Genomic DNA, 13,433 nt, shown 5'->3' with positions numbered 1-13,433 from the left:
CTAGCTTTACTCTAGCTTAGCCCTTCACCAAGTACTGACTCTAGATTGAAAATAGACAAATGCATGCACGCACACACACACTTACACACATGCACACCGAACCCAGGTGCACACACACACACAAACACACACTTTCTATCTCTCATTGATATAAGTGATCCCAGGTTCCTCTATACCCTCACACCTACACAGTGCACTGCCTCCACTGGTGGAATTCCCATATGACTAGGCCTGTGTAAAATTTCAATTACAACAGAATAATCAGAATAATTTTGGTAATCTGCATTACTCTTTGATGCAGAATTACTGATAATTACGTGATCACTTCTGCTCACATAATTTGGAAGATGAAATCTAACCGCAAGAGCACATCCAGCGAGCATGAGCGGCTGCTCGCTAATCATGTTCTGCTGCATTTAGCGCAATTTATTAGCGCAAAATTGCATCTTTGGATGTAAGGGGCTATTTGTGAGCTAAGAAACAGTGCTAAACGCAGAGTTACTCTTTTTGTACAATTTTGCAGAATTCTTAGGTGATTCGACGTGATAACACTAGACGGTATTATGGGTTACGCCCACCCCTACATATGTCTAACCCAGGAGGGGAACCTTCCAGTGGATCATCCTCCAGTTTTAGCTCTATTTTCCGATGCCCACAGATTGTCCATTAGCACATTAATCAAAAATAGAACCTTTAACTCCAGTTGATTAGCAATCCTTATCCACTTCACCCCCAGACGCCCACACTTAGGGCCTGATTTAGAACTTTGTGGACGAGTTATTTCATTACAACGGTGACGGACACCCTGTCCACCGAAATCTAAATCCCATAGAAGATAATGGAATTTACATTTTGACGGACGTAATATCCATCACTGTTGTGACAAGAGTAACCCAGCCACTGAATTATAAATCAGGCCCTGACTCCCAGTTGTTGGAGACCACAGTGAGTACCTCAAGTGGGCAAGAAGAATCCAAGGTCAACATCTCCACCACCCCCGTAGCCTTTAATGCCCGTGTTCCGAAGGGGGTCAGAGGCAATGCTGAAACTGATATGTATTATTACAAAGCGTTTCCTGTTGGATTTAAATCAACACACTAACTATGATGCTATTTGTGTTATTCCTGACCTCTTCTCAAAAGAAGGCAGGCACGTGCACACACTGGTGTGTGCTGAAAACTGGACCTGTAGGGAAACGCCTCCTTGGCATGGTTACCCCCTGACCTTTTGCCTTTGCTGATGCTAATTTATGATTTGAAAGTGTGCTGGGACCCTGCTAACCAGGCCCCAGCACCAGTGTTCTTTCCCTAAACTGTACCTTTGTCTCCACAAATGGCACAACCCTGGCACTCAGGTAAGTCCCTTGGAACTGGTACCCCTGGTACCAAGGGCCCTGATGCCAGGGAAGGTCTCTAAGGGCTGCAGCATGTCTTATGCCACCCTGGGGACCCCTCACTCAGCACATGCACACTGCCTCACAGCTTGTGTGTGCTGGTAGGGAGAAAATGACTAAGTCGACATGGCACTCCCCTCAGAGTGCCATGCCAACCTCTCACTGCCTGTGGCATAGGTAAGTCACCCCTCTAGCAGGCCTTACAGCCCTAAGGCAGGGTGCACTATACCACAGGTGAGGGCATATGTGCATGAGCACTATGCCACTACAGTGTCTAAGCAAAACCTTAGACATTGTAAGTGCAGGGTAGCCATAACAGTATATGGTCTGGGAGTTTGTCAAACACAAACTCAACAGTTCCATTTTGGCTACACTGAAAACTGGGAAGTTTGGTATCAAACTTCTCAGCACAATAAATGCACACTGATGCCAGTGTGCAATTTATTGTAACATACACCCAGAGGGCATCTTAGAGATGCCCCCTGAATACCTACCCGACTTCTAGTGTAGGCTGACCAGTTTCTGCCAGCCTGCCACACACCAGACATGTTGCTGGCCACATGGGGAGAGTGCCTTTGTCACTCTGTAGCCAGGAACAAAGCCTGTACTGGGTGGAGCTGCTTCTCACCTCCCCCTGCAGGAACTGTAACACCTGGCGGTGAGCCTCAAAGGGTCACCCCCTTTGTTACAGCGCCCCAGGGCATCCCAGCTAGTGGAGATACCCGCCCCTCCGGCCACTGCCCCAACTTTTGGCGGCAAGGCTGGAGGAGATAATGAGAAAAACAAGGAGGAGTCACCCACCAGTCAGGACAGCCCCTAAGGTGTCCTGAGCTGAGGTGACTCCTGCCTTGAGAAATCCTCCATCTTGAGTTTGGAGGATTCCCCCAATAGGATTAGGGATGTGCCCCTCCTCCCCACAGGGAGGAGGCACAAAGAGGGTGTAGCCACCCTCAAGGACAGAAGCCATTGGCTACTGCCCTCCCAGACCTAAAGACACCCCTAAATTCAGTATTTAGGGGCTCCCCAGATCCCAGGCAAACAGATTCCTGCAACCTGAAGAAACAAGGACTGCTGACCTACAAGCCTGCAGAGAAGGAGGAAGACGACAACTGCTTTGGCCCCAGCCCTACCGGCCTGTCTCCAACTTCGAAAACCTGCTCCAGCGACGCATCCGACAGGGACCAGCGACCTCTGAAGCCTCAGAGGACTGCCCTAGACTAAAGGACCAAGAAACTCCCATGAACAGTGGCCCTGTTCAAAACCAGCTACTTCTTTGTTACAAAGAAGCAACTTTCAAAGACTGCACGTTTCCCGCCGATGCCCCCGCCTCGAGATCCAGAGAACAAACACCTCAGGGAGGACTCCCCAGTGACTGCGAGCCTGTGAGTAACCAAAGACTACCCCCCTGAACCCCCACAGCGACGCCTTCAGAGAGAACCCAGATGCTCCCCCTGACCGCGACTGCCTGTAACAAGGGACCCAACGCCTGGAACCAACACTGCACCCGCAGCCCCCAGGACCTGAAGGAATCGAACCTCAGCGCAGGAGTGACCCCCAGGCAACCCTCTGCCTTGCCCAGGTGGTGGCTGTCCCGAGAAGCCCCCCCTGTGTCTGCCTGCACCGCTAGAGTGACCCCCGGGTCCCTCCATTGTTTCCTATGTGAAACCCGACGCCTGCTTTGCACACTGCACCCGGCCGCCCCTGTGCCACTGAGGGTGTGTTTTGTGTGCCTACTTGTGCCCCCCCCCCCAGTACTCTACAAAACCCCCCTGGTCTGCCCCCCGAGGACGCATGTACTTACCTACTGGCAGACTGGAACCGGAGCACCCCTGTTCTCCATAGGCGCCTATGTGTTTTGGGCTCCTCTTTGACCTCTGCACCTGACCGGCCCTGAAATGCTGGTGTGATAACTTTGGGGTTGCCTTGAACCCCCAACAGTGGGCTGCCTACGCCCCAGAACTGAGACTTGTAAGTGTTTCACTTACCTCCCAATCTAACCTTTACTTACCTCCCCCAGGAACTGTTGATTTTTGCAGTGTCCACTTTGAAAATAGCTTATTGCCATTTTTACAAATACTGTATGTGATATTGTTTTTATTCAAAGTTCCTAAAGTATCTAAGTGAAGTACCTTGCATTTAAAGTGTTTAATGTGAATCTTGAACCTGTGGTTCTTAAAATAAACTAAGAAAATACATTTTTCTATATAAAAACCTATTGGCCTGGAGTTAAGTCTTTGAGTGTGTGTTCTCATTTATTGCCTGTGTGTGTACAACAAATGCTTAACACTACCCTCTGATAAGCCTACTGCTCGACCACACTACCACAAAATAGAGCATTAGAATTATCTACTTTTGCCACTATCTTACCTCTAAGGGGAACCCTTGGACTCAGTGCACACTATTTTTTACTTTGAGATAGTATGTACAGAGCCAACTTCCTACAGGACCCATTACTCTCCTTTGTAATCCTAGAGAATATCATCTTTATCTTTCTTTCTTTCTTATTCATTTTTATTTGTTCTTTCTTCTTTCTTTCTTTCTTTCTTTCTTTCTTTCTTTCTTTCTTTCTTTCTTTCTTTCTTTCTTTCTTTCTTTCTTTCTTTCTTTCATCCTTGCCTTCCTCTTTCTTTCTTGTCTTCTTCTCTTTCTTTCTTGTCTTCTTTCTTTGTCCTTTTTTCATTCATGCCTTTCTTTCTTATTCAGCTTTCTTTTGTTCCTTCTTTATTTCGTTCTTTTGCTTCTTTCTTTCTTTCTTTCTTTCTTTCTTCCTTTCTTTCTTTCTTTCTTTCTTTCTCTCTTTCCGACCACTTTTTTAATGGAAAGATAAATAATAGCAATATTGGACTGATAAAGACATTTACTTTAAATAAAAGCAGCAGATTACAACTCAGCGGCCTTACTAGAGTTCAATTACTGACTGCAGGGGAACACATAGCAAAGCAGCGGTGCAATAAAACGCCCAGTAAAATCCCTTTTAAAGCACTTTATTAAAATCAAAACTAAAAGACCTTGAACATTTATCATTATCCGTATATTTTATTTACTGGTAGCTCCTTAGCCAAGAAAAGGTGCCTTTTAATACTGCCAGAACATAATATGACATCAACAACATCAAACAGTGTGTTCTTTAATATCTACAAATGACTTTGAATAGAACTTCAACATGATTACATTAACCAGAAAACAAGATCACCTGAAACAACAATATGTGGGTAATATGGGTAATATTTATCACAAAAGTGGAAGACGTCATATAGACACAGCCTTTTCTTAACCACTGTTTCAGGATTTTTAGCAGTATAAAAAATATGACATGTGCGAGAGAGTTCAGTAAATTCTGTGGCATGTTGCAGCGGTATTGAAAAACTATAGATAACTTATACGCTACGCTTTGCATCTGGAAAATCACAGGACCCGATTCACAAAGGTATACTTCGAATTTGATCTAAGTTTAGACCAAAAGTATAAGTTTACAACATTTTTCGTTATTCACAAAGGTAAGTTACAAGTAGTATCTTAACTTCTGCACTCGGATGGAATCTCCGCACTCATGTGGGAGATCTGCCCTGAGTGTGGAGATTCCACTCCAGGTGCGGAGAGTACAATCTGGGTGCAGAGAGTACAATCCGGGTGGGGAGATTACACTCCATGAACGGAGTGGAATCTCCGTACTCAGGCGGAGATTCTGCCACGAGTGCAGATGTAAGGATACTACTCATAACTTACCTTTGTGAGTCCCGAAAAGTATTAAACTTAGACTTTTGGTCTAAACTTCGACCAAAAGTCTAAGTTTACCTTTGTGAGCGGGCCACTAGTCCCTGAGGGCAGCCATCTTTGAAATATCAGGGCTCTGTTAAATTCAGATCTTTGTTCTATGGGAAGAGCAAACAGGAAGCAACAACTGAGAGAGGAGAAAATGGTGGCAGCTAAACTCTAAGATGGCCGCTGCTCATGAATATTTATATGTGCTGATGAGAGAGGGGCCATTTAGTTAAACACATTCATGGTACGAGTACAGTACTGATGTAGTTATCTCAATGCATACAGTATAAGTGTAGAACGCAGCAATGAGGTATCCTTGTTTCAAAAGCAGGCACACTTTGGTAACATTAGCAGAAAAGTATTGTATTGTTTGCTATGAAGTACTGCTTTGAAGCATATATTTTTTAACAGAGATGGATAGCAAACTCTAACAGAACATAATTCGTTGTAGCACGAAACTTTAGAGACAATCATTTTTAATGTTGACTCTAAAACGTACTTATTTTTATATGCCCTATATCTTGTTATCAAAACTCATTTACTTTTTTAATTTTCATATGGGCACAGAGCAGTGTTGAGGATGTAGAGGTTAAACATTCTATATGCACTGGTGTTATTCAATATGCATTATTTTCTAATGATTATACAAAAAAACATTGAGGCATAAGTGAATGTCAACTTATCTGACAAAACGAGTTGATTTTTGTTTGACATTTTACATCATAATCTATATGTGGAAACAGGAGCCATAATTGACAGTTGCCCATTTCACATTTTTTCTATCACATGGCATGTTGTTGCTTTTATTTTAGCAACACTCAAAATAAACTAATAGCCTTATGGCAGTCTTTTTAAGCTGTGGGTGAAATGCAGTCCACCCCTAGGCTTTCCTTTAAGAAAAGGATATCCCTTTACATGCACACCCCTATGCATGACACACCTGCTGGGGGGGGGGAGCGTGATAAGCTTGGCACCGCAAGATCCTAAGACAGAAGCAGACATATCTCTATAAAAATCAGGCCAATATGTGACAGAGACTAATGGCAGATGCCCAGGGTTTTGAAGAGAATATGTTCTTGGATCCCAATGGTGTACATGCCAACAACCCTTCCTCCTGACATTAACTTCACTCCTTGTTATCTCAAATTCAAGAAACTCCTGAAGTTTGGCTCTTTAGATTGGCCTATGATTAATCTCCTAGAGTGCTTTACCAATTTTTTGTTTCTTCAGCTTCAGCACCAGGAGACTGTTGGTGAGCGAAGTTCAGATAACATTACATGCCAGCATTTGGAAGTGGGAAGGAGGCTGGTTTTTAAAAAATAATCTATTTTCTTCATTGTCTTGCATTGAAATGGGGTAATTTCAGAAGGGCGGCAGCAATAATAAATTAATTTTTGGCTTCAAAAATCAGGAGTCTTCTGCCTAAATCGGGTAAGTTGGCATGTTTGTAATGAAGAGCAAAAAAGTGCTTCTAAATATGGTCACTGGGAGGTAAACCAAGAATCGAGCTTGTGACCATATTTTTGATTTCTTGAATACACTAAATAAGATAGCGAGGAAGATAGACCCCATCCCCCGTTCTAAGATGCACGTGCCAGAGTGAGCACGGTACGGCAAGATACTGGAAGCAGTGGCAGGCGTCCCCTGAGGACTCTCAGAAATTTGAACCATATTATTCTCTCATGTCATGCTATTGGCTATTGGATGTATCAGTGCGCCCTTCGGGAATTGGCTCTACTGGAATGCACGTGGAACTATTTTATATGTGAAACGACACTAAATGATAATTCCTTATTTCCTAACTGCATTTTATGCTTTTTGTTAAGCCAATAGGGAAGGCTTTTATGTGATAAACAGCATTTGTGCATGCAATGCATTTAAACAGCATTCATGAATGTCTACGTTTACAGGCTTTGTCGCATTAAACTCAGAGCTACTGGGTTTGCCAAAACTTCTTGCTGCTTGGGGGCTTAAGAAAGAAAAAAATGAAAAATGATTACTAACTGCAGAAATAATCTACTGGGACCTGTGAGGGAGGCCACTGGAAATTAGACCAAATGAAGCCGTGCGCCCTATAAACGGTAATCTCTGTTTTATCCCAGATCACTTTTTGGTGGCTGGTAAATATAGCAGCGGTAAACTTCTATCCAGCTCTGTAGGGGGGGGGTCTGACGGAGTGGTATCTGTATGCTGTTGAATATGTATTAACAATAGCTTATGATCAGCTTGTAAACAAAATTGGAAAGCTTATTTCTTGAGGGGGGGGGCTGGTGGCATCATATAAAGACTGAAACGAAAATAGGGGCATATTTAAGAGACCCTAGCACCACCTGAGCGCCACCATAGATTCATTTTTTTATGCTAAGGCAGAACTAAAGTGCCCTTTTCCCTGCGCCATATTTACAAAGTGGTGTAATGGATGCATTGAGCCACTTTGTAAACCCTTGCACAACATCACGCCTGCGCCAGGCATGATGTATGCAAGGGGGGCGTTCCAGCGCTATGAGGCCCGCAAAAATGGAGGAGTGAAATTTAACAGGTTCCACTGGCCCATTTGTGATGCAATTTCTAACGCCTGCTCTGAGAAACCTAGAAACCTATGGGCCTCATTGCACTTTGCTACACTAGTGTCAACATTTTTGATTCTAGTGTAGCAAAGCGCCACAATAGCATTAAAGATTTTGATGCTATTGTAAATATGGCGCGACCATGGTGTTGTTAGGTGCCAGTAGGGGGGTGCAGAAAAAGTAGCGCATCAGCTCTGATGCGCCACCTTTTCTTAAATATGGGTCATAGGGGTAAACGGCCCTTCAGGACACCACACGAGTGGGTGGAACTCTGAGAAGAAAGAGTATAGTTCTAGTGTTGGGGCTTCAGTCTCTCATCCCCCCCGAGAGACAATTGTGGAGGGATGAGTGACAGGCTCAATCACAGCCAAACGATACCTGAAGAACGAGCACAGTCAGCCGCATCATTCGCAGAGCATCCTTGGCAGTGGTGTGAATAAATTCTGTTGACGTGCCCTGAGCAAAAAGTGCTGAAGCCACATCTACTAAGGGGTTTTGCACTAGTAAGGATGAAAAGCTGTGTGTTGACTAAGGCTTTTGTGATGCTGGAAAGAAGACTGAGGAAACAAACAGGCCTCTGGATAGTGAGTGGTATAATCAGTGTCTGTCTTTTTCTTAAGCGTAAAGGAGATTTTACATGAGGGGGAGTAGTAACAGGAACAGAAGTACATTTGCCAGGTATGAGCGAGCTTCTGAGCTCAACAATTAAGGCCAGTTTTAATGGAGAAGAATTGAGGGAGGTCTTTGTAAGAACAACAGAATATGGTTTTGCTAAATTTGGGAATAGCACATTTCCTAGTGATGTTCTCTTCAGAAGCATCACCATCTTTGAGCATCGGATACAGAAAATACAAACTTGAGGAGGCTTCGTGAATAGCAGTTTTATAAAGACTGTGGACATAAGATTGACTATTGGGAATCAAGAAAGTTTTGCATCGACTACATGTTGCTTGCCTGCTAGTGGTTTATGTAACTTACTGTCATCAGAATACCAAGGAGCATGAATTCCTGATCTCAGGACTTCCCTGCTCCACAAAGGTTCAAGTTGGCTAGCACAGTGGTAACCTATGTATTGGCACTATGGCTGGCCAATATGGGGATCAGTGGGTAGCATTGGAAGGGCTGCTAGACCTGTAGAGAGGCTCACAGGGGTGACAATAGCCCAGGCTGGGCAGAAGGAAGAAAGTATACCTTCTTATAATGATGTAGAAAGGACAACAGAGATGACCGGTCCGAGGAAGGCATGTGTTTGCTGAGGCCGAAAGTGCTTTATAAGCAGTGTGAGCACGTTGCAAAGTGTGGCTGGCAGATGAGTACGCTCACAAACTTTCTGGTCTAAACCAAGCATAATACAATAGTTGAATAAGTGAGATTATATAGCACAGATGCGCCCATCTAATAAATTTACAAGGCTAGAAAATACAGAACGTTAGAATGCCATGGTATTGCCTTGTTAAGATTGAATCAAAGCTTAGTGTTTTGATATTCCCCAACTGTCTAATTTACAATACAAAGACCAGCTCTGATAAGGTGTTTATTCTCTCTGTTGCACAGATTCAATGGCTACACAATGTGTGCATTGTTCCAGAGAGCAAATGATTCCACACTGAAAAACTTTGTAGAGAGAGAAAATATTAACTATAGTAATTCATGGTCAGAGATACCTGAAATGCCAGTCTTGATGTGTTCAGCATAACATTTAAGTAATCTATGTGTGGCTCAGATAAGGAGGGGGCACTCTCTGTGGTGACCTCAAGGTAGAAGCGGACAAGGCCATAGTCCAGAGATAGAGCTAAAAACTCAACTCCTTTCTCTTAATTTGACCTTCTGGATGGTCAAGCAGAAAGAGCAGAACCTGAGAAGGTGGCAATGAATCTGCAGCATTAGATAAAGTCATATCGCACAAAGATGCCTACGGGGTTAGTAGAACTGTGGGACGCCTAAGGGCTGCGATAGGCAGTGGGTTGAAGAAGACCTCTCTGGCAAGAATCCTTCCCCGCAGAGCTCCATATAACTGCACTTAACAACGTATATGATGAACCCTGGTGCTTGGCGGTAATTGTGAAAATTCTAGGCCAAAATGTAAGCCAAACAGTAAATTCACCACTTCACCGTACGACTGAGGTATCTCTTGCCTCTTTACCCCATACACGTGCAGAGAAGGTGATTCTGTCCACTACACCCACCTGCAAAAACAGTCAAAGAACTAACGATGAGGCATTTTGTGCTACAGTAACTGATGATCGGGGAATAACAGCGGTGACCTTATGGTTTCCTTTGAGTATCCCATGTTTGCATCTGCATTGTATCAGCTGCTAGAAGAGGTCAACGCTCTTAATTACTCCACTGATATGTGTTGCTGGTATTGCAATGATTGTGAAATGCTTTCCTCTACTTCTTGTGGTTTTATTGCTGTCAAAATACATCTTTTGGTGATGTGGTTATGGGATTACAGGTCACAGGATGTCTCCTCCTGTTATGTTAGAGTTAATGAAATTAAATGTCCTTATGAACATCATGAAATAAAAACAGTGGATTCGTAACCCCATTTATTAAGATTTGTCCTGCATCAACCTATGGGGTGCACGTAAAACCACAATATTTACAAAACCCCTCTTTGGCATTCATATGAAGAAACAAGGGGGCAGATTTAAGAGCCCCTTGCGCTGACTTAGCATATTTTTTTTTACGCTAAGGTGGCACTAAGGTGGCCGTTTCCCAGCACCATATTTACAACTCTTTGCGCCACATTATGCCTGCGCTAGGCATAATGTATGAAAGGGGGGCGTTCCCCCATTAGGGGGGGCCAAAAAATGTCACACAGAAATCTAAAAGATTTATTTGCATCATATTTTCTGGCACTTTTAACGCCTGCTCAGAGCAGGCGTTAAAAGGGGCACACCATTGGCTACAATGAGCCCCTACGTACTTTTCAGGGTTTGCGCCAATATTTTGCACTGGGCGCAGCGCCACTTTTCTTAAATCTGCCCCATAGACTGGTAAATAAGCAAGCAGCTGCAACATCTTAAAGGTTCTAGCATGCAGTCAGCATATGCAGAGAAGTATTTTAGCATCACAGTTATGCATTGTGTAGCTTTACTTAAGATACCACTACTCTAATGAGAGGAAACCTCCTGAACCCTGAACCACAGGGAAAACTGTTTTTTAAAAGGACTCTTACCCACATATCTCTATGTGGCACGCTTTATCATCAAGTAGTCATCCGGTATAGATGATTACACTGGGTGAACTCAACCCCACTTTTGGGGGCAACTCTTTGGTGTTGTGGGCAATCCCACGAAATAGGACAAGAAATAATATATATGGGGTTAAAAAAGCCTTTAGGAATCCCAAGCCTTCCTGTCCTATTTTATTCACGGGAACCTTTAGCTGAATAAAAATATGGAAAGGATGTGGCTGAAAAACAATGATTCCAACATCTCTAATTAGTCGACATGTTTCAGCTGGTTTTAACATGCCACTCTGGTCACCCAGCTTTCATCAGGACTTATCAAGTCCCAAACCAAAATTAACTTCCTACACAGTCATACCATATGCTCATGCATCCGTAAGCACAATACCTGAATTACTGGCTGGCCGGGGACTTCCCGGTACATTAGTAGTTTATGGGGATTCTAACGGAACCCCATGAGGATAGTTCAGGCAGGTCAACCTTGTGTCATACATACATCAAAGGGACAGTCCGGCATCAATCAATCAAACATTTATAGAGCACGGCAAGTTACCCATCAGCGTCTCAAGGTGCATCAGCACCTAGTCTGTCCAATACCCACCAAATTTTTACTAATGAACTGTTATGAAACCTGAGTTATGTCTGAGTTATAGGATAACATATTGTTATGCGTAAAGTCATGGTTTGGCTTCAAACACTTGGACATTAATGCAACTGTTAGTAATTTGAATTTCAGGAGGGTGGGTGATTGTCTTATTACGAATTATTAAATTAGGGGCGGAGATTGGCAAAAGAGCATACTTGGAGATACCTGGTGCTGTGTTGACAGTTGAGAAGAGCCTATATACTTTGGTGCCCAAGATGTTGTGCACGGTGTGTAACAAATGTTCACGGTTCCATGCTCCAGTTCCATATCTTAATCTAGAAATACAATTCAGCAAATATGCATTTGATCAGTTAGATAATGTGAAGCAATCTTGAAATAGCGAAGGAATATAAGGTAGAATGGAAAAGAATACAGAGCAGAAAACGATTCAGCAAATCTAGGCTTATTGTAAACTAAAGATACTACAGTACTTCAGGGATCCTTCAAGGATCCTAACACTCTCAATAGAGTTTGCGGGCCTTGGTAATACATTTTCCATCTCAAAAGAGTATTAACTAATCCTCAACATTATTTCCACTGCAACCATTACAAGTTTTCAACAACAAACAGGCTGACAAAATCTCTTAATTAGTACAGTGCAAAAATCTCAACCTTTTGTTTGCTGTTCAACCTCACTGACATTGGTTTTGTGATTGGGGACAAAAATGGCATTACAGTACTGTACAAACGTTAAAGTAGCTAAGCTCCTTGACTGCAGAGAAAAGGCACAAGTGTCCTTGCGATAGTTCAGGCAACCTCTCCCCGCGTCCTCCAACAGAAGCTACACGTAAGCGGGGCGGACAAGGAACAGTGGCAGTTTCACCCATAGCATGTTTAGGTACATTCTGAAGAAGGATGGATGCTGAATGGGCACTGATACAAAATCTTTGGCATCACGTGAGAAGTACTAAGATTTTTCCTGAATTTGAGAGTTTTTTTCGCCACAAGGAAAGTTCAGTTTAGCAGCAGAAAAACTTTGAAATTCTTGTTGACAGGGTGTGCTGTCTGTGCTTTTCTGGTTTCCATGCATTTCACAGACTCTCACTCTTCAGCAGTTTCCTAATGTGACCCCCTTGGTGCATTCAGGAGTTGGGCCTCACCAGCTTCATAGCAACATAGTTCTAAAAGTAGGAAATGAAAAAAAAGAGAGAAATCAGACTGTTTGTCTCATTTGGTGTTTTCATGGACATAGTTTGCTCATCCTTTTTAAGACCTGAGAATATCAGTAAACAAGCAATAACAAAACAAGAGATCTGCATTTAGTTTTATTGCATTGGTTTAGAAGATAGTTCAATATACAGTGAAGACATTAGTGTACTGTGCACATTTGCAAGAAAATTACTAGATTGGTGAAATATGTTCCAGAAACATAAAATAGGCTATTCTCATTGCAGTAAGGTACTACCTAACCAGCTGTTGGTCAATTTCCACTGGCACCTCCAGATTAAGACATACATTTTGCACTTTCAACCTTGGAATACTTTGTGCATGCACCTACACCCTCAAGTAACAGATTATGATTCTCACAATCAAGATCTGTGGATTTCTGCTGGCCACACACGTACTTACCTTGGTACTTTGGTCGTCAAAACTGTGGCTTTGATGTAAGTACTGGTCAAAGTATAAAAACACCGGCATATAATTACTAAGGGTTTGCATTGGGGTTGCGTAACTTTTTTGGTGCAGCCCCAAAGCAAAATCTATTTCGGAATGTATAAAGCCTGATTTGCATGACTTTGTAAAAACATAATGCAGCGCATAGCACTGCTATGCATTATCTTGTGTTGGGTAGGCATTGCACGGGTGAGGCATGGGTGTTACTGTGTATACACCCATGAATTTTGATACAAACCTGAATTTACTAAAGTCAGT

At 43.0% G+C, this 13,433-nt stretch overlaps 1 protein-coding gene across 10 annotated transcripts in view; it reads right to left on the bottom strand.

Annotated features, from left to right (window-relative positions):
* Positions 1-4,361: 4,361 nt before the first annotated feature.
* Positions 4,362-13,433, bottom strand: part of DYSF (dysferlin) — a 794,684-nt gene continuing 785,612 nt past the window's right edge. For all 10 annotated transcript variants that reach the window (XM_069205583.1, XM_069205587.1, XM_069205579.1 and 7 more), the window contains one exon: positions 4,362-12,682. In XM_069205583.1, coding sequence (XP_069061684.1) covers positions 12,644-12,682 — 39 coding nt within the window. In that variant the 3' untranslated portion in view covers positions 4,362-12,643. The remainder of the gene's footprint in view (positions 12,683-13,433) is intronic.

Source organism: Pleurodeles waltl, chromosome 1_2 (assembly GCF_031143425.1).
Source record: "Pleurodeles waltl isolate 20211129_DDA chromosome 1_2, aPleWal1.hap1.20221129, whole genome shotgun sequence".
NCBI classification, from domain to species: Eukaryota; Metazoa; Chordata; class Amphibia; order Caudata; family Salamandridae; genus Pleurodeles; species Pleurodeles waltl.
This window is presented reverse-complemented; position numbering and strand designations above follow the sequence as displayed.